General features: G+C 40.6%; 1 protein-coding gene and 1 long non-coding RNA gene across 14 annotated transcripts in view; one reads left to right on the plus strand and one right to left on the minus strand.

Moving 5' to 3' along the window:
* Window positions 1-21,891, plus strand: part of LOC309343988 — a 127,454-nt gene that overhangs the window by 56,794 nt on the left and 48,769 nt on the right. The gene's annotated exons all lie outside the window — the stretch shown is intronic.
* NR5A2 (nuclear receptor subfamily 5 group A member 2) overlaps window positions 1-21,891 on the minus strand; it is a 119,990-nt gene that overhangs the window by 9,216 nt on the left and 88,883 nt on the right. For all 4 annotated transcript variants that reach the window (XM_081866019.1, XM_081866022.1, XM_081866021.1 and 1 more), the window contains exon 6: window positions 15,502-15,649. In XM_081866019.1, coding sequence (XP_081722145.1) covers window positions 15,502-15,649 — 148 coding nt within the window. The remainder of the gene's footprint in view (window positions 1-15,501; window positions 15,650-21,891) is intronic.

Consider the following 21,891-nt stretch of genomic DNA (forward strand, 5'->3'; position numbering starts at 1 on the left):
AGGGAGCTGGCTTACAGCTTCTGGGTCATGTGGCCAGCATGACTAAGCCGCTTCTGGCGAACCAGAGCAGCGTACGGAAACACTGTTTACCTTCCTGCTGGAGCAGTACCTATTTATCTACTTGCACTTTGACGTGCTTTCGAACTGCTAGGTTGGCAGGAGCAGGGACCGAGCAACGGGAGCTCACCCCGTCGTGGGGATTTGAACCGCCGACCTTCTGATTGGCAAGTCCTCGGCTCTGTGGTTTAACCCACAGCACCAACCGATTCCCATGCAATGAGTATACTCTGTGTATAACTTAGCTGCATACAATTTAATGCTTTTCCATGGTATCAAATTGTGCAATCATTTGTGAGATATTATGTGGATTAATCAGCCAGCTGCAACTACTCCAAGTCTTTCACAAGTATTTTTTGGAAGTGCTGAGACATGGCCTCTCAGTTTTAGTGATTCCCCCCCCCCAACACACCTTGTTAGCTGTACAACATCCAAGATGTGCAATGAAAATAAATTAACTTCCTTTGAAAACTATTTACACAATTCATCCTCAATTGTCCTTGCTGACATAATCATATAGCCATATCTTATTAGGTTTGTAACATCATTGTGTTCACTGTGTGGTCCCTGATTTGGTGAGATCAGCAATGCAACTAATTCAGGAAATCAGTATCTGGGAGGAAATATACTGAAGTAGCAGCAGCCAAGGGAAACTAGCTATAAGACGGTTTATTTTTAAAAGTATGTAGGCTTTGTAAATATAGATACATTTATTCAAGTTGGCACCCCTGCTGTCAACTAGGCCTCAAAATCTGAAGGGAAAAGGTAAACTAGATGGATGACCACAGTATTTCTCATAGGAAGTAAGGTGGAAAGACCCACACTCAGATGGGTAGGAATAGAAGATAAGGTCATGGATGCTGTTAGCTGCTTTCACAGTTTTTCAAAGTAAAAGACTAAAAAGACCCAATAAAATTAGCAAGCAGGAAATGTCAACAAGTGAACAGCTGATGAGCAGTCAACATTTCCTATATAAGGAAAATGATGGTGGCCTTTAATTTCTTGAGGTTCCGGCAAGTAGGAAATTTGTTTTTATTTTTTTAAAAATTGAACCCACAAGTGAGCAACCTGGGCCAAGGACACTAATACTTGAAACTTTTGTCCCTGGCCTAAGACCAAATACACAAGCGTAATTTCTCTCTCTCCCTCTCCCTCCCTCTCTCCCTTTTTTTACTGTGGACATAAAATATTTTAAAGTTCATTGGAGTGTCAAATAATGGATACATTGTTTTGGAAGTCTTGCCTTTTTAAAGTGCATTACAACAACCACTGTGCTTCATTCATGCAGAAATAATAGGCTAGGCTCAATGATATTTTCTCTTAAATGCAGCTTAAGATGCTTACATAGTAGAGGAATGCTGCAATTATCGGTGTGAATCCCATTTCAGCTTCTAACTGTTAAGGATAGCTAGAATTACAATTTGTTACAGACCAGTTCACAACTCAAATAAAAGCACATTTTACAACATTTTATGGCATCAGACTGCCGGGTGCATTATTTAAAATTATGATTCTCTTCATTTTAATTTTTTTTTTTTTGTAAAAGCATGTAAAATGGTACCTTCTTTCACAACAGATCATCTATGCCTTCTTTCTTTTGCTAGATTGGAAACCCTTTGAACCAAGAACAATGTCTTTTTGACATACAGAGATGAGCATTTTGGGCTGTCTCTTGTAACAAATCACTACATGCTGCAATGAATATGTGGGAAGAACTTCTTTTGCAATTCCAGAGCTTTGTGTTCTGAACATGGGAAGATGAGTGTGCCTTTCTTCCACCACTGAGGGAGCAGTTGATTCAATAAATGGAACCACTATAGAGAGATGACTTCTCCTGTGAACCGAATGGGGAAGAAGCACCTTATGGGTGGGGTATATCCATATGTTCATTTGAGTATACCTCTGGAATACCAGAGGATCATGAGTGAGAGAGAGGGCTATCGCACTCATATATTGTGGATGTCCCATAAGCATCTAGATGAGTATTTGGAGAATAGAATGCTGGACAGGCCTTTGGTCTGATCCAACAGAGCATTTATTATGTTCTCTTGCCAATTGCAGAGAATGACTGTAGTGAATGTTTCACTTGGAAACTTAAGTCTTAGCTGTTTTGATGAAAAGTCTTAAGGAACAAGCCATAACAACTTCTCCAAAGTGGTAAGTGTGCCTGCATAAAAAGAAACAGAAGCATTTTCTTTTCTTTTCTGAAGAAAGTCATCTACATAAATGTTTTCTGTGGTCAAAGCAAAGCTCTGCAATTTTTATAGAAACCCCATGAGCCAGTCCATGTACATTTAGAAAATTAATCCATATCTGCCAAAAGGGAAAATGGAAAAAATAGTTTTTCCTGGGGAATAAATTCTGCCATCACTCTACAAAATATTTATATCTCGTACTCAACTTTTCATTTTAGTTTCGTTTGGGAACTTACATGATTTTTCTCCCATGAAGTTTTCCTACGTTGTTAGAATAAGATATGTGGTTAAGTTCATTCAAGTGGCAAGTCTGTGGTATGAATAAACCAACGTTATCATATGAAAGAGAATTAAGCAGGCAGATCCAAATGGGGATATATTAAGCCAAATTTTAAGCTCCAGTTGTTGAATTTAGCTGGTACTAGATGTCTGGCTTGCCTCAGGATAAATTCAGCTAATCGAATGAGGAAAACAGCCTCAGGTATGATGAAAATTACAAGAGATCTCAGTAGAACACTTCTTGTTATAAATATTAGCTCAAAGGTATTCCTCTGGTCTCTGGGATGGGGGGGGGAATATTTGCATGTAATTAATGGCATTTCAAGCTTTTATGAGAGTGGCTTAAAATGTTAGCTTTGCTAATTGTTATAATGACAGTGGGCTGGGGATTCCACAGTAGTAAGGACCCTAACAAAGCAATACAATATGAAACCCTGCATGAGAAAGATTTGCTAAGCTATAGGACTTGAGAGAAACTATACTAGGTTCCCTCCCTCTGCTGTGTAGTTAATACTTTTCCTGTCCTGTGTTCCCTCCTTAAAGGGGCACATGAACAGAGATCCTTGATCAAATGCTGACTTATTTGCTACTCCCCCTAGCTTTGGGCGAGTTGCCCTCTTTGTCTTTATTCTGAAGCATTTTCCTTATCGGTTCAAATATTTGTTTGCAACTTTATTTTTCAATGATTCTCTTTTCTTTTTTAACTTCTCTGAGAAGGCAGGGGAGATGGGTGATGCTTGGCATGTTTATCTGCAACACCTTTGATGCTTTAAAAATTGCTCAGATAAGGTAGGGTGGAGTGGCTTTGTGACTGATATAGCAGCAAGCCAAGTAGGGCGGTACAAATCCAGCTTCTACTGAAAACCAGAAAAATAGTTTTATATTGTTTGTTGTTGTTGTTTAGTGGTTTAGTCGTGTCTGACTCTTCGTGACCCCATGGACCAGAGCACGCCAGGCACTCCTGTCTTCCACTGCCTCCCACAGTTTGGTCAAACTCATGCTGGTAGCTTCGAGAACACTGTTCAACCATCTCGCCCTCTGTCGTTCCCTTCTCCTTGTACACTTCATCTTTCCCAACATTAGGGTCTTTTCCAGGGAGTCTTCTCTTCTCATGAGGTAGCCAAAGTATTGGAGTCTGAGCTTCAGGATCTGTCCTTCCAGTGAGCACTCAGGGCTGATTTCCTTAAGAATGGATAGGTTTGATCTTCTTGCAGTCCATGGGACTCTCAAGAGTCTCCTCCAGCACCATAATTCAAAAGCATCAATTCTTCGGCGATCAGCCTTCTTTATGGTCCAGCTTTCACTTCCATACATCACTACTGGGAAAACCATAGCTTTAACTATACGGACCTTTGTTGGCAAGGTGATGTCTCTGCTTTCTAAGATGCTGTCTAGGTTCTTAAAAAACCTAGTTTTATATATGTGCCCCAAATACACTGTGCCTCCTCTCACAGCAGGTTCCTTGGTTGAAATACGTGTGTCTAAAGTTTACATATACTAAAGCTGTTTTGGTGATCTTGCAACCCAGATCTGAAGTAACTGAGCAGGAGTGCTTAGATCAGGGACGGGGAACCTCTGGCTTGCCACAGGTTGTTGGGACTCCAACTCCCAATAACCCACAGGGTCTGGAATGATGGGAGTTGTAGTCCAGCTACATCTTGAGGGCCCCAGGTTCTCCACGCTGGCTTTAAAGGTTCTATAGGTTGTGGCACCAGATGATGTCAAGATGAAATAAAACACTCTTCATGTTGGTACAAATTATGCCAGACCAAGTGGAACACAAATGTTTTTTTGGCGCAGTGGTTCACAATAAACCACATGGAAGCACTCCTTTTGGGATCAAAGGATGCTGAGCCACTGATAGCCTGAGTCAGCAGCTATTCACCCTACTAATCACCAGTACAGCCACTGGAAGAAAATGTCTTAATAATAATGTTTCATTGCCTGAGTATGCATTAAGCTAAAAGAATGATCAGACTTCAAGGGCATTTACGTGCTTCCTCTTCTGTGAAGCATCTTTATTAAGATTGCATGCCAAAAGAAAGGAGATATGACTCAGGGACTGACTAGAATGTAGTTTCTGACTAATCAACAACAAGGGGACAAAAACTGCATTGTTGATGCCTGATTTCCTCAAGAGGCTGCTAATGCCAAGTTAACATCAATAAGTGTTGGTATATAATGGCTGGGATCTAAAGAGCCCAGTGTGCAAATGGCAAGCATGTTTTTGTGCAGGGGTGCACATGGCCAGCTTTTTCTAAATGCATCTACTTGTGGTTTATTGAATGTTGTCTCATGTGATTCTCTGATATTCAGAGGCAGGTTTTTGGGATGCGAAAGAGGTTCCAGTGGGACAGGCAAAGGTCTCCCAGTGTGTATGAAACCCAAACATAACCTTTTGGCCCCTGGCGTATGTAATTTAATAATATATGCACAGATATATGCATATATGCCTTGGGAAATGTGTCATTTGTATCTGTGGATCCATAGTGTATATGCATTTGCCTTGTGGTAGGAGTCAGCAGCATCTCTCGCTACAGAAACCTGTCATTTAACACAAATGGTGGGCAAACACCCCTCCACTTGGTTTGGAAATGGGTTCAGTTGTTTCCCCTACCCCAGTTAATGCTTCTTCCCTGCCCAGTTCCAAATTGTGAAACTTTGTTGTACTAAGTCTGACAGATTCCCAGCCTACTGTGCTAAAAACACCCCCCCTCTCTTGCTGCCTTTTCCATCAGACTACATGGAAGCAGCAGAGCAATGAGGTATATTATGGACCGATGTGCCCTGGAAAACTGTTTCCTAGTCTAGCACCTGGAACACTGCTTTCGAAATTTCCCCAGTACCTTGCTCTTACTGATGCTCTACAATTATCGGGTATGGTTTAGTGGTAAACATAGCAGGGAAAGAGACTGTGCAGCAGGGAGAGGATAGCATGTGGCAGCAACAAGGTCTTGCTGGAGGATCAAACCCAAATATGATCCAGGCCCAACTTTGGAAGGGGCTGAGCTTTGATATAAAAGGGGTTGTATTCTGAATTTTCCCGGTTCTAATTCCCCCTCCGCATCACGTTAAGATTATCACAATAGCTCTTTACTGCTTTCTGCCAAGCTACTCTACCATAGACCCATATAAGTTCAACTAGGGGACACTTCTAGGTCAAACACTGCATAAAGCTACCTATTTATGATTTTCAAAATGTGTTTGCGCATCTCATGTTCTCTAAGGGGAAGTTTTTATAACTCTGGAAAACAACAACAGGGAAACAGTACTTTCAGTCAAACTGTAAATACTGGACATCCACTTTTCTGAATAGGCCATCATGTGATAAAATTCTGGAATTTGGGAAACTTGGAACTTCTAGAAGTCAACATTAATTTTCATTTATTCAGCTTTGTGTTGTTGTACTTCAGTAAACCTCAGAAGAATTAGAGGGAGATGTGTCACATTGAAGTGGTATTTCCCCATTAAAAACAACAACTAATCTTACATAAAGATAATGATTCCAAAGGAGCAGTCTTCTGATTTTGAACTTTTGAGATTAGCAATAACTCTTTTTCACTTAATGATAAGCCTTAAATGATAAGAAGGAACTTTTGTGCACTACTCAGAGCCAGGAATTCATTTCTTAACATGAAACGTTTATAGGGTCAAACATGCATGAAACATGAAGCATTTCGGAAATATTAGTTTTGTTGTCATTCATGGGCTGGCATTATGGAATATAAAAATATGAAAATGAAAAATATGTTACAGCTTCTGCTCTCTAATACTATTCCACGGCATCCTATTCTTCTAATACATGTTCCCGATCCCTAAATTAAGCCATTTATAGTGATACCCTGTAACCTTTTCTCCTCCCTTGATCATTGTTGCTTTTCTAAGTGCTCAACACACAGGTTATTGCACCATTCAGCTTAGGCCAAAGGGTACTCTTGAGATACGGTGGACATTAACACAATTAAAATGCACAGTTCAACCCAGGTGGACACATCAGAAGGATTGCAACACAATACACATGGAAAATGTCATTTGAATGTTCATTTTTCCCATTTAGCCTTTAAAAGGCACAACACCCAGATCCCACCGTAGGAAAGACAGATTGGTCTTGTTACCTGCCTTGGGAAAGAATTTCTAGCTAGGATAACCTGACTTGAAGCCCTGGTTGTGTCCAAAATCTGAGATACTTGATGTTTCAAATTCAGACATCCTTCATTTAGACCAAAATAACAGACATTTATTGTGTACCGTGCAGTCAGTGACTATTTAACAGCGAGAGACTATCACAGCGTGGGTCCTCTTTTACTTTATGTGCTCAGTAATGAAAGTCCACTATTGATTTTTCTGTAGCTGCTTGTAACTATTATAGTTGATACATCAATAGAAAAGGAAAGCACAATGTTTCATAGGAGGCAGAAAATCAGAGAATACACCATGCCGGGACAGTAAATCATGCCATAATCTCTGGAATTGATAGATGGTTACTGCTAACTTGAAACCCATGGCTTTTTCTGAAAAGACTAGCCTATAATCGCCCAATATGTCCTAACAGACTGAGTGCCCGTAATAGTGCTAAAGGACACAACACAATGTTTCATTGGTTTTTTTTTAAAGTTTCTTTTAAAAAGGTTACCAAAAGCTGGTCTGTTTTGTACTGGAAGGATTAATTTGCTCTTATTATATACCTTGCAGTCCAAAAAGAAAGGAGAGAAATTTGGTAAGAAATTGGTAGGATTTCAAGACGGCTGAAAAGAATTAATTAGCAGAAACCACTAATTTAATCTGTAGATTGTAATTCAGATTTGCATCAAAACTGTTCTCCATATCCAGTGGTTCAATTCTGCCTAATTTACAGGTACGTATTGACTTCAATGCCAATTCAATTCATTCCAAAATTTGGTTCATATTCTCTCCATGCAGTCATGGTGTCGTGGGCAGTGGCAGATGGCATGGCTGCAGCTGCGCAGCTCACCTCACCCCTAGCTGGCTGACTCACTGCAGCATACCAGGATGAAAAGGGTGAATGGCATGGTTGTAGTGAAGTCGGCACAGTGCAAAAGTGTCAGTAGGAGTGCCGGATCAACTCTGCCAACACATTTGCACCACGCCAACCGTGCTGCCATGCATCTCCACCTTGGTACCAAGACAGAGCTCAGGTGAGCAGCCCAGCTACTCCATGCCATCCACGGCTGATCAGGCATTAGAATGGAAATATTTTAAGGGGCAAAGCTCGGTTGCAGAGTGTGCATGCAGGTTTAATCACTGTTATCACCAAGTAAAGCAACGACAGGCTCCCAAGCCGTAGCTTGGGCAATGATGTTGAGCTATTCACAGTAGGAGTGGGCAAGTATAATGCAACTTCAAAATAGCACACAAGCAGTGGCCTCATTCACATGTGATGGTAAACCAAATCATGGCTTACCAGGACTGTGCAAATGTCCCAGAGAGGAGCTTGCGCCTACTTTGCTCTTCCCCAGTCCTTTCAGTGTAGTGTGGTGCAGCAGCTTAATCAACGTTTGGTTGCGTGTATCATCTGAACCTAGGATTGTGGCTAAGATTACTTAACCATAATCCAAAAGTACAGGAAGGACTTTGGCTAAAGATCATGCTTAAGATGGAGAGAACTTCACCACAATCCTGGGTATGGGTGATATGTGTTGATTCTCGTGTCTGTAGTTGGGTGTCTGCAGTCTCCTCAAAACCAAGGAAATTTCCACCTAATCCATACAAAGGCTTTCAATTTTTTGTCCATCAGCTTAACCTGGATGCTAAGTAAGTCACCGTCTCCCTACACAGGAACCTAGCTTTTGCTATGTTTCATAATAGGGGATCATTCTCTACATTCTGCATTGCAGTTGCAGATAATTTTAAAGGATACACACTGGTATTGAGAAAATCACCAAATCGTGTTGGAGAAACTCCCAGGTTATTCTTTGACGGTACATTCCCCCTACCCATTTCCCTCCATTTTCTTGTAGCACCATGAACATGGATTATGAATGGGATGGGCAATGACACACAAGGATGTGGTTTTTATATTGAGGATAGATTGCAGGGGGAACTCACAGGGTGGATATGTGAACCTCTAAAGCAGCGCTTCCCCAACCTGGTGCTCTCAAGGTGTTTTTGACTACAATAGAGTTACACTCTCGTCAGCCCAGCACCATACAATTGTGCTGGCTGGGACTGGTGCAGTCTGAAACATCTGGAGGGGATCAGATTGGGGAAGCCTGCTCTAAAGGCTGGGGCATAATCAAAGCACATTTATGAACCTCAGCTATGGAGAAGCAATATGGGCATATTGTTGAGGTATGGGTGTTCAGCTGTTGCTCCTCATACCATATTGAGAAAGACAGATGACTAACGAGGCCAACCTTTCCAACTGGTACCGAGGTCATTTTTGGATTAAAATCTTGTCTGTAGCATGTTGAGTGTTTCTAAATGCATTTTGAAAATGAAGACGTGAAGACAGGCAGTGGTGTTGGGCCTTCATAACTGATTTGCGCAATTTCCAAAGTTAACTGAGATTCCTCAGTCTCAGATGCCTTAGGCCCAGTGCAATCAGTGACTGGTTAGATTAAGAATTATGTTAAATATATTATATAGTATAAAGTGGCTGCTAAACTGTAGTCCTTGCTGCAGTGATCTGAGGACCAATTCACACTTTGCACTGTTGATATAGTGATATTTATTTTTAGTGGCAAGCTTTTGAAGAATGGAGATATGAGTTTGTAACACACAGTCATTAACTAGCATTCAGTTCCTCACACTACCCTTTTTATGCCGCAACAAAAATATAGACTGTGACCCTTTACCATATTAAGAAAAGCCACCACTTTTACCCTACAGTTTAATGGGCTTCTTTATTATTGGGCGGCTGTCTGATTTGGCTGCAGTTTTCTCCCTTTGTGTTCATCAGCATTCAAAGGAGTATTATGTACCAGCTGTTCCAAATGCACCACACACAGCTCTTATACTAGATATGTTGGAGCAACCAGACTTTGGCGAGAGTGTGTGGGATAAACATCATTTCGAGGTTCTACCAGTTTTTGAATCCTAGGAAAAGTGAAGGGGGGTGTACCAAGACATAAGCAAGCAATTAATAAGAGCAATTATATATAAAAAAGCCCTTAGGGTAAATATTTTGTCAGATGTGATTGTTTGCGGGGAGAAAATAAGCTTAACTATCGGCACTCCTATCCATTACTGTTAGCTGCCACCCTGTAATAAATGTTATTCACTTCTTTCCTTGTTATAAATACATATTGATTAGGTTTAAACTCTGAACTTCAAAATGAGTTATATCTGGTCATTGCTAAACTGCTTTGCTCACTAGGAAAAAAACAACCCTACCCAACACCTATTATACCACTTTAATTAAGACAAGCATCAGCTTTATGTACAATTATTTGCTTCTGCCAACTCTCTGTGGTGTAAATATTGAGCGGTCACCTCCCTTGAATGCTAATCAATCCTATCTGAATCCCAAGTGCTTCCATAAATTTCAGGAAATTTATATTTTCTGGCATTAGCTTCCCAATACATATGTTACTCAGAAATAAGGTTGCAAGATATATGCTTCTTTTTGGCTCTTACGTAGTACATCCCCCCCTCCAAATTATGATATTATATGCAGAAAGTTAAAAACATTGTCTAAATTCTAATAGTAGTGTATACACCAACTTCTTACCTATTTTAGCTGAGTTGGTGAAATATGACTAGTATACAGGCAACAAAATGTGAGGCATGTTACCAAGATTTTCCATAGCTATTGGAGAAATGAATTCTACCCTTCCCCCAGATACTGAGGCAGCTTAAAAAAAGATCTCCTCCTAAGATGTCTTGAGGTAAACCAATTCATTCATGGCAAATTATTCATGCAATACTGTAATAGGGCTCTGAATAGCCACGAGTACTTGCTGAGGGCAACATGATCTCCTGTACATTCCTGGCTAACTGAAATGGCTGTCATAGTCCATAGAAAGCAAAACTACAAGTAAACATGGGGGGGTCCAGGCCCATCTGAGGGATTCTGAGTTTTGGTGAGATGAGGAAAATTTCTCAGAATCATTCTACATCTCCCTAGACTGCTGGACAATGAAATTAGGGGGTGAATATGGAGGTTCCTGCATATGCAGAACTTTTGAGAAATATGGAGGGAAGGGGGGGGGAGAAATTAGATAAGGCCAGAAATTCACATTACAATGCTGAAGTATTTTCAAGAGTTTTTTTATTTAAATCCCCACTACAAATAGCTGCAGAAACCTGGAGAACGGATTTTAAGATTGAGAAATTGAGAGTATTGAAATTGAGAGATCTTTCCATCCCTAGTCTAGAGTGATGGAGTCATTTTGTCCTCATGTTAAACATGCTAAAAGTATTTCCCTTGAAGCCACTCATATTCTATCATGTGATTCCTGCATTGCAGGGGGTTGGACTAGATTACCCTTGGGGTCCCTTCCAACCATACAATTCTGTGATCCTATAGGAAGAAAAAATGGACCACAGTTACAAAAGACTGTCTGGATATTCCATTGAAAGCAGTGATAGGTAAAGAATAAAAAGTTTAAACAAAATGAATGAATGAGAAAAGTAGCAAAAATGAAACATTTAGCAGAAGCAGAATAAATTATGCAAGTTAAACAAAAATATGTAAATGTGTTTCGTTTGCATATTTTAACAGGTGGCAATGAATTCAGCTTTCCCTGACACAGTGATTTGGGTCACTGTGGTTCAGGATTTTTATTAGCATCCAAAACTGTCACAAAAGATGGCACTATATCCTGCATAAAAACTAGTGCTCGCTTTGCTCTCAGTAAGAGCCTGCTGTTTGCCATACATAATGATTAAATGTTTACCATTTCTACAAGTCCCAGTTGTCTCTTGTTAAGTGAGACGTGGGATCAATAGTTGCTCTGCAATTATTTGCCCATTGATAAAGCCTTCATTTCTTAAATGAAGTACATTTATCTGTGGTCTTGACAGTGATAAGAGAACAGTACCCATCAGTCGCTGCCTATTCTAGCATTAAGCTCAGCAGACAGACAAGTGACTGGACATGGGTGAAATGATGTCTAACTTTCTTCCTATTGGCATTTCACTTTACAAACTGTTCAGATGGAAGCTTTGACAAATCACCCTTGCCGACTTCGAGTAATGAGAGCTAGCAGGACAAATGGAAAGTTTTGGTAAAGGGAAAACAATGACTGGATTGCCATTGATATGGCTGGGACTGTTGGCAATAGGGCAGAAAAAACAGGTGAAGCGGTCAGGCCACACCTGAAAACAAAAGGCTAAAGAAAAACGACTTTTGTTCCTTAAGTAAAAAACCAAAAAAACTAATGTAAACAAAGAATACTATTATAGTCATAGGTCTGACTTTGCTGGATGACTGAATCTAGTTCCTGCTGTAGTGATTCAAAATTTGATAAATTAATTTTAGGCCACATTCTAAATTGTGGAAAGAAGTCCAAGCCGAGGGCCTACCTCTAAGTAAAATATATTTAGGACCAAAGTAGGGATGCTCAAGAAAGTTTGTTATTATCCCAGCTGGCTTTGATTTATTTTTGTCCTCCTGCCCCCAGATTTATCTCAAGTTTTGGTTTCAGCCAACATTTTGTGGTAACTGAGGGGTGTGTGCGAAGTCATTCTGAGCTTTCACTAATTGTCATGAGCTGCATTTGACATCTCTGTTGTTCTGCCCTAGCAAAAATAATGCAATTTGTCTTAAAGTTCACTTTCAGTAAAACTATGTGACAACGCTAGAACCGATGGTTAATGATTTTTTTAAAAAAAATTAACAAGGGAATAAGTAAGAAATGAAACACCAACTTTTGTTCAGATTATTATTTTATTTCTGCATTGCAGGGGTTTGGACTAGATGACCCTTGGGTCCCTTCCTACAATTCTGTGATTCTATTCATTGTGGAAACATCTTAGGCAGCAATCCTGTACCCCCTTACTTGGGAGTGAGCCCTACTGAACCCAAAGGGACTATTTAAGTAGGCACACGAAGGATTGCTCCATTATTTAGCAACAGCTATTACTATGTGAAATGAGAGTATCTGATTTCAAACTTTACTTAGAAAATGGTTAGTTGTTACTGTGGCCTTGGTCACACATAATCGTAAGCCATAGTTTGTTGGGGTACCAAGGCCCTTTAATTCTTCTCAAAAAGAAGTTCACGTGACTCCCTCATGCTAAAAATCAAGACAAGCAAGCTAAGATGATAATGTTTCAGGGAGTATTTGAGCTAAATGACTGGCTGGCTGTTGTCATATCCCTTTAACTGTTTTTGGGGCTGCTTGCTGTGGTTTTAATATTTGTAGTTATATATTATTTATTGCTTACTGTGCTTATTTGATTATTCTGTTTTTATCTTTTTTTATTTGCTTTCTTGCTTGCTTTATAAGGGGTAGAAAGGTGCAACACAAATGTTTTAGATTACTAAGAGAACCAGGTGCCACTCAGTGTCTCATTTGAGACCAAGATTGTCTCCTTGCCAGAGAGCCTCAAGTGACAGGACACGGAATGGTAGATGTTCTAAATGAATGCAAAGTACTGGGAGCTGCTGATGAAAGTGATCAAACATAAAGACTGTTTAAAGTAAACGTGAGCATTTTCCAAATGTAATTCAGATATTCAGCTAATTTAAAATACCACTGAAGTGCAAAGGATCTCTTTAAATATTTCATCACAGAGTAGGCTGCATAGCTCCTTAGACGTTTGGGTTGCATTGCCTAATGTGTGTGAAAATATCTTACATTCCAAACTAAGGTAGGAGATGCCTATGGGGAAGCAAATCAGCTTCCACAAGCCCCTATGCTCACTTAACTCTGGATCCAACCCACAATCTCTTAAAGCGAAATGTGCAACCCTCTTATGAGCTCCTGATCACCTTATGAAAGGTGCTTTTAGGTTGCTTTGCTTTGAAAAGAAAGAACTATAGGGAAAACATCTTCATCTGTCACCATGTGGCACTATATTATATGTATTTATCCAGTGGCTTGATTCTAGGAGCCAGGGACTGGCAAATGACCACAGGTGCCACACACTAAATCCAGGTTACTTTTTAGGTTATTTCATGCCTAGTAACCACCTGAATTCAGGAACTGCTTCAGAGATAATACCCTAATTATAAACGTTTCTCTGATTAAAGCAACCAATTATGCACTTTTACTGAGGAAGTACTGTATCTAAATAATAAACTAGTGAGTTGTTGTTTCTTTTGCTTTAAATCAGTTACATTAATTGGTCTTTCTTCTTCTTCTTCTTCTTCTTCTTCTTCTTCTTCTTCTTCTTTGTGATTTTATTATCTTGATTTCAGTCAATCCACCCTGGTTTGCGATATTAAAAATGTGCATGTTTTGAATCTGCCAAATTCAGGAAAAACTGCTGAGTTCCAAAATGAGAGGAAGGATGAGGGGATTAAGTTAGAACGCAGCCAGCTGAGAATGACATTTGAATTTCTAGGTATGATCTGATGACAAGAAAGGCCTAAGGAAATCCTTTGAGGGGAAAGTTCTCCAAGCAAAGGCCAGGCACAGTGCACAAGAGACCATTAGTTTGACATCCTGTTCCGCAGTCCAGGCGATTAGAAAGGCCACAACTGTACAGCATGCCAGTAGACCATGACATCCTTAATGGGCACAGAATAGTGTTTTGTACCAATGTGTCTACAGTGGCACAATAGCACATGCCCCTTTGGTTCTGTACATTGGGCGCATCTCAAAGGTATGGAACAGTTTGTGGCGTGAACTTTCTTTAACCTTGAAACCTGTTGAAATGATGAAGGGGCCTGATCCTGGTAACCAGATAGTATCATTCTAAAGAAACACAATAGCTTGTGTAACAATTATCTGCCATTCGGCTCTGATTTCGCCTAATATTAGCTTCTCTGTTTTAATGATTTTTAAAAGCATGATCTTGGTTCTTCCTCCTTGGTGTGATACATTTTAATTTGCAATCTCACATAATGGGTACTGGTGGGTAGGGGTGATGGAAGAACCAGCCAGTACTACACTGGGCATTAAGGCACCTGGATATTTTTCTTTCTTTCCTTGCCTTCCATTCAGTGCCAGGAATGTTTTTTCTTTTTTGTTTTAAGCGAGTACTGCTGCCAGTGGTGTTTCCCCTCATGTTGGCCAACCACTGCCACTTCTGCCCTTTCTGCCTGTCCAGAGTAACACAGGTGATGGATTCTCCATGCTTGCAGAAAGCAGGGTTGAAGTCACTGCCCATCAGCTGGTGAGTTAAAGCCTCCTGGATCAGCTTTGTCACCAAGTTCCTCATGGTGAACTTGCTCACACAGCCAATCCTTGCAGTACAGCCTTATGCTCAGGGCTTGCAAAGCCCTTTGCACAGTGTTTTCCAAATGCCCGACAGCCAGCTGGTTGCCTGAAGTTTGGGAAGCAATGCACAAAGGACCTTGCAGGCCATGAGAGCAGCCCAACACATATGCTATGCCCAGGACTGGCAAAACCCCTTATACTGTGGTTCCCAAGTGTAGGACAACTACTTGTCAATCATTTGATGTCAATTTGGTTGTGGAATTCAGTTCCACACCTGATCCAGCCACTTCTTTACCGGCTCCATACCTGATGTCACAATGTCTCACTATTCATTAGCATTTTGTAAGACTGGTTCTGATGCTTTAACTCTCCATATGACTAGATGAATTTGAATGTGGTTGCTCTTAATTTTTTTTTTAAATCTCTGCTGTGTTTTTAAAATGGTAAAATTTATATTTTTGTCTTCTATAATATAGTCTTTTTTCTGCATCACTCAGAGAACCATACTATGGATATAACATAATACAATAACTGTGTATTTTTCCAGACCTCACACATGGAGGGGCCCACATCAACAATGACAAATGATACACTCTAATTTAGAAAAATAGGTAATGTTGAGAAACATAAGTAATAATGTTGAGACATATAAGCAATAATTAAATGGCGACAGTACCTACCTAAACTGAATAACACCAAAAATTTGAGACACACAAACTCTCGTAGATCAAACTGCAGAGATCGTAGTTTTGCTACTAGCTCCTGTGCATGGCTCATAAGATTGTTGAGTGTGACTCCTGCCTGAGATGCTATTACAGCGTAATCCACCTGTAAAAGAGTAATATTTACATTGAGTTATCTTAACCTGATACATTAATACTGCTATTTCATACTTTTGCTCAATTAGTCCTGGGACTTCTAACAGCTTTGAAAGGAAAGGTCATTTTCACTGGGCCCCCAGCATCCGGTTTTGCTGTTGTTCGTGGTTTTGTTTTTTGAAAAAACACCACACAGTGGTCATGATCCTTACCTGGCTCTGCTATAGTAGCTCCACTGCAGCAGAGGTGTGGGGTGGAGACACATTAAATGAAAGCACACATTTAACATCACATGTAGCCTAACTTATTTTTCTGCTTGTTTGCTTAACACCATACTGTGTCCCTCTAAGCTCCGCTGAGGCAGAGTAGAACGCAAATATAATTTTTAAAGACATGTATGCTTTTCACCCATAAAGAATAAAACCTTAAACATACCTTACTGCTAAATAGTGCTCTATTTATATCTCTATGCTGCTTTTATTCTTTATTGCATTATTTTGATGCTTTTTAAAAGTCAGTATGAACCACTCTGGAATTTAGATATTGAAGAGCGGCACATAACTATTTTAAATAAGAAATTAAATGCCTTCCCAGTTCAAAAGGCCTTACAGTGGTACCTCGGGTTAAGTACTTAATTTGTTCTGGAGGTCCGTTCTTAACCTGAAACTGTTCTTAACCTGAAGCACCACTTTAGCTAATGGGGCCTCCTGCTGCCGCCGCACCGCCGGAGCACGATTTCTGTTCTCATCCGGAAGCAAAGTTCTTAACCCAAGGTACTATTTCTGGGTTAGCAGAGTATGTAACCTGAAGCGTATATAACCTGAAGCGTATGCAACCCGAGGTACCACTGTAAATCGTTTCCTGGACAGTATCTAATGGGGAATATGTATCAGCTGATGCACAGCTTAACTATCTTGTCCTCTTCTGTTTCTTCAAACTTTATACTCCTGTGGCCCTTGTACTTAGTACAGGAGTACCTCAGGTAACAAACACCTTGGTTTACAAACACTTCGGGTTACAGACTCTGCTAACCCGGAAGTAGTACCTCGGGTTAAGAACTTTACCTCAGGATGAGAACAGAAATCGTGCAGTGGCAGGGGGAGGCTCCATTAGCTAAAGTGGTACCTCAGATGAAGAACGGTTTCAGGTTAAGAATTAAGTTTGTAACCAGAGGTACCACTGTAGATAAAAGTTCATTTGACTTTCACAACTGCCGTATCTGTTTTTCATTCATTTGTTGTTTTTAAGGCAACTATCTGAGCCTTCCTGTGAAAAGTAATTATTAACATTGATGCACCACTTTTTGAGAGTTTAATGCTGCAGTCTAAACACATCATTGAATGTAGTGGAACTTTTAACAGTAAACATTGTGTGTTTATTTAATTTAGCTGGCAATGACAATCATCCTTGAGGAGTTTTCATAAAAACATCAAGGTAACAATATAAATAAAAGTCACCAGTACAGTCGTACCTTGGTTTTCAAACGGAATCCATTCCGGAAGTCAGTTCGACTTCTGAAAATGTTCAGAAACCAAGGTGTGGCTTCCGACTGGCTGCAGGAGCTTCCTGCACTCAATCGGAAGCCACAGAAGCCGCGTCGGACGTTCAGGTTCCAAATAATGTTTGCAAACCGGAACACTCACTTCCGAGTTTGCGGCATTCGGGAGCCAAAACATCCGAGTTGCAAGGCATTCGACAACCAAGGTATGACTGTATAACATCCAGAACATCCAGTACAACTGTGGAAGAAACAAATGACTGCTGAAAACCAGCCAGCCACTTGGCCAAATTCAACCCCTGAGGATTCAGCAGATACCCCACCACCTTACTTCCAGAATGACTCATTAAGAATCTCTGGCAGGGATATCACCTGCAGAAACTTCTGCCTACCCAGGGAAGGTGCACCGGTGGAGCTCCCCTACCAGTGGAAGCCAGAGGAACGAGACAGGGCTAGGCGAAGGGAAACCTCTGCCTCACCCAAATTCCATCTAGTCCAGTGGACTGGGAGTGTGGACAGTGGGCTGAACCACCTTTCTCAATAAATGAAGACATAAAACTGTGCCTGTAATGTAAGCAAATGACGTTTATGTAAATCATTTTACAGCCCTACCCCAGGACATTAGCTAGGCTATTGTTTTTAGAAAAGTGTAATACCTGCTGAGACATCTAATTTGCAGCTGAATTTCCCCTCTGTGATGCATTGGGAGGGCATGTGGGAATCCCTTGGTGAGGTAACCAATTGCTCTTTCCACACAAGAGAAAATATGATCTTCACTTCTTAATAATAAGTTAAGATGTTGGGATGAATGTCATGAATATCACTGCCTGTACCACTGAGATGATAACATAATGGGAAACCCCAATAGGTAGATTCTTCCACCCTCTGCTACTGGAAGGCTCTTAGGCAACTAGCTGCTCTTTCAGATGCATTTAATATTTGCAGAACCAGCAGATTTGTCTGGGAGGCAAGTCTTCATCTGCCACTCACCCAGAGCCGACTGTATTAAATTTTTATATTTATTGACATTTCATTACCATAATTGACTGCACTTGGTTCCCTAGTAGAAGGCACAGGGATGCCTCCTAAGCAGGAGAATTGGTCCCTTGAGTCAGATTTGCAATTAAAAACAAGGCAGAATGGATTTTTTTTATTGTGTAAATATGATGAGTTGAATTTTCAGCTTTAACTAGAGAATACAGAGCACCGAGAAAACCTTTTTCACGAGTGAGCAAAATTATGAGTCAGTGGAAAGACGACCCCCAAAGGTGTCAATCAGTTTATATAAACTCAACTGTGCATGAAAAAGCCCCAGTTAATGTCTCTTCTAGGGGGGCTGGGGAGGAAGTGTTATTATTAAAGTGAATATTATCTTCTCTGCGTAGTCTATGGGCTACTTATCTATGAAAAGGGTAGCCTTTTGAGCCAATATATTAGAGTGTGAATGAAAATGATGGGGGGGGGATATGAGGTACACTTGGATGATGAGCTTGCCATATGGGTGGATATTATCCAGATATTTAAGACCTATACATGACCATGTTCACTGAGCGACTCCTTCTAGAATGATGACTGCGTGATGCTTTGTAAGTAAGTAGTGCTTGAAACTTTGCACACCACAGACAGGACAGTGGTCTGTTTCAGATATTTGAAAGTGGTCTCATAGATGTATTGTTGTGAAAGATCAGTACACTCATTTATTTTGCTTTTGTTTTGGACAGTTTTTGCTGTGCTTCAAAAACTGGAAACCAAGAACCACTTGGCCAGGTAGAATAGTATAACTGATGATGGAGTATCTTAATTGTAGCTCTAGCATATGACCCGCAACTCTCTGAAAAACCAACTCTAGAAAGGATTGCTGCATGCAGCTAATACGCCTCAAACTGTGGTTTGTGCCTAGCAAATGTTCACTACCATTTAGAATTTCCAAGCTGTGGTGGATTCTGCTGGGACTTCCCCTCCAACAGGAGAAATATACTCCAGTAGAAGTGTACATGTTCCATGCAGATAGGAGTAATTTGTGTAGGCTTCCTAGCTGGGTCAAAAAACAAATGCATATAGATGTACTGAATATTCTCCCATCTACTGAAGCTGAAAAATCTTTGGTTTCTGTTCTTGCATATATTCTTGCACCCGTTTCCACTCCTTTCAAGAGATAGCACATTTTTTCTCAATTTCAACTGTAAATTGATGTAAGTTCTTAGCTGTTAAAAAGTTTTTACCTGCCTGCGGGAAAGCAAGACTTAAATAGAAACCTTAAGGTGCCCAAGATACAGAGGAAACCTAGAAGGCCTGTTGAACCACGGCTTTCTGTATTTATGATGGCAATTGTGCAATATTGGGAAAGGGTTCTTAAAGTCATTTTTTGAAATAACAGAGTATGACTTATCTGTTGATTCTGTAGTTATCTTGTTCAAATTGACAGGCTGGAAACAGTGTAAAAATAGGGGGTCTGGTTATGAATCTTTTAGCTAAGATTACAGCTGCAAAGCAGCGTAACTTCCTCCATTGTCCCATCTGCTAAGAAATGGTTGATAAAGGTCTTAGAGGTAGTGGAAATTGGCAAGTTAACTGCAGTGGCTTATCTGAGCATTGGGAAAGGTAATAGTGACATGTTGTTAATACATTAGTCTCTCTTTATTAGATGCTGGGATAAACGTTTTTGCAGAGTGGAGGTTGAAAGGCATTTGCTTTCAGTTCTGTGAATGATTAAAGTTAATGATCCATGTAGTTAATTAGAACTTAGTCTTTATTGTTGTTACATGCATTAAGGTAAGGGAAACTTTCTTTAATTTTTCTATTTTTAATCTTAGTTTCTTCCTTGTGTGATGCGTTTCTGGAAGGTGGTAGATGAAATTGTTCTTTCAGTGTTTTGACTAGGATCTGATCTTGGCACTAGTGCAATTTCACAAGTCAGACTGTTGCACTGGAAGCACATGTGTGATGAGTCTTAGGCAACCTTTTTCTCTTCAAGCAGTATTTCCTGTTAAAATGATTATACTGTCAGTGAAACTAATTTAGCATCCCCCCAATACAAATTTACATGATAAACAATGATAACTTTATGATTACAAATTGCATTTTATCTGCAAAGATCGTAGATAACATTTATATAATGGAAATATATAAATATTTCCTCAGCAAGTACTTTACTGCAGGAAAGCAGAGGACTTTCATACATTAAGAGTGGGAATGGGTTCCTCCTAGATAGAGACAGCAGGCATCGTGAAATCAAATTAATTAAAATTGTGATGACTTGTACAGTGTACGATGCCTGCCATTTTAACATGATATGCCAATAATAGAAGATAATGAATTAAGTTGCCAGAAGACCTCTCCCTCAGGATGATGTTACAGAGGTTGCTAATTAGTTCTAATATGCAAATAGTAAAACTGATAATGCTTCAAAATGCTATAAAATATCTTATACATTTATGGGCCATTGGTGCATTACGAACAATGAAAAATGCCATTTCCTGTGCTGGCTCCTGCTTCTAGACATATAGAGGGAAGATGCCAAATACAGTGGTGCCTCGCAAGATGAAATTAATCCGTTCCGCGATTCTCTTTGTCTAGCGGTTTTTTCGTCTTGCGAAGCAAGCCCATTGACGGCTTAGCGGATTAGCGCTATTAGCGGTCTAGCGGCTTTTAGTGATCAGCTGAGAGGCGGCTTATCAGCGGAACAGCTGATAAGCGGCTTAGCGGCTTAGGAAAGGGGGGGGGAGCGGAAAAAACCCGCGGGAACTCGCAAGATTTTTTCGTCTTGCGAAGCAACCCCATAGAGAAATTCGTTTAGCGAAGCGCCTCCAAAACGGAAAACCCTTTCGTCTAGCGGGTTTTCCGTCTTGCGAGGCGTTCGTCTTGCGGGGCACCACTGTAGCTACGGCAGGGGTGGGCATGTGGGATCTGCTTTGCTTTTTTTTACCAGAACCCTGTGGTCTACTGACCAGAACAAAGTGCAAAAAAGGGCCACAGATGAGGGGGAAACACAAGGAATTAAGGAACATGGTGCCTATGAGTACCAGGGGTGTCTTGAATCTGTGAGCAGTACCAGAAACAAGCTCCCAAGTCCTGTTCCCTCACCCTCAAGTATTTTTCCCCCTAATAACCTTAAGGTTAGAGCAGTAGGACAGCAGAGCGTTGATCTAGTATTTTTCACAGTGACTGGCAGCAGCTCTTCAGGGAGCTTTCCCAGCCATACTTGGGGATGCCAGGAATTGAACCTGGAAAGCTGATGGTCTAACACTGAGTTAAAGCCCTAAGCAACTAGTAGATCTGCAAAGCAACCATAGGTCTACTAGTAGATCCTGATCCTCCACCTCCCCATTGTTTAGGAGATTCTTGTGCAGGCAGGCATAGGCAAACTCGGCCCTCCAGATGTTTTGAGACTACAATTCCCATCATCCTTGACCACATGTCCTGTTAGCTAGGGATGATGGGAGTTGTAGTCCCAAAGCACCTGAAGGGCCGAGTTTGCCTATTCCTGCTCTTGTGTGTGTGTGCCTTCCTAGCTGCACTCTGCAAAGCAAAGCTTGATGGCTTTAGCATGCAGCAAGTGAGACCTATCCTATTACAACTGAATCAAGAAACTTAACGCACTCTGTGCACTTGGCACTAAGAAGATTTACAGCCCTATCCCAAAAAACTTGCTACACCAGCAAGTAAGTGCTTTGGAAGGGGCATTCTGACTGCTGCATCAGTGCAAAGTCATCAGCTGTCGCTGCTTGAAGGTGAGAAGCTGAAAGAAGGGGAAA

Source organism: Podarcis erhardii (genome assembly GCF_964252035.2).
Source record: "Podarcis erhardii genome assembly, chromosome: 6".
In the NCBI taxonomy this organism is placed as follows: domain Eukaryota; kingdom Metazoa; phylum Chordata; class Lepidosauria; order Squamata; family Lacertidae; genus Podarcis; species Podarcis erhardii.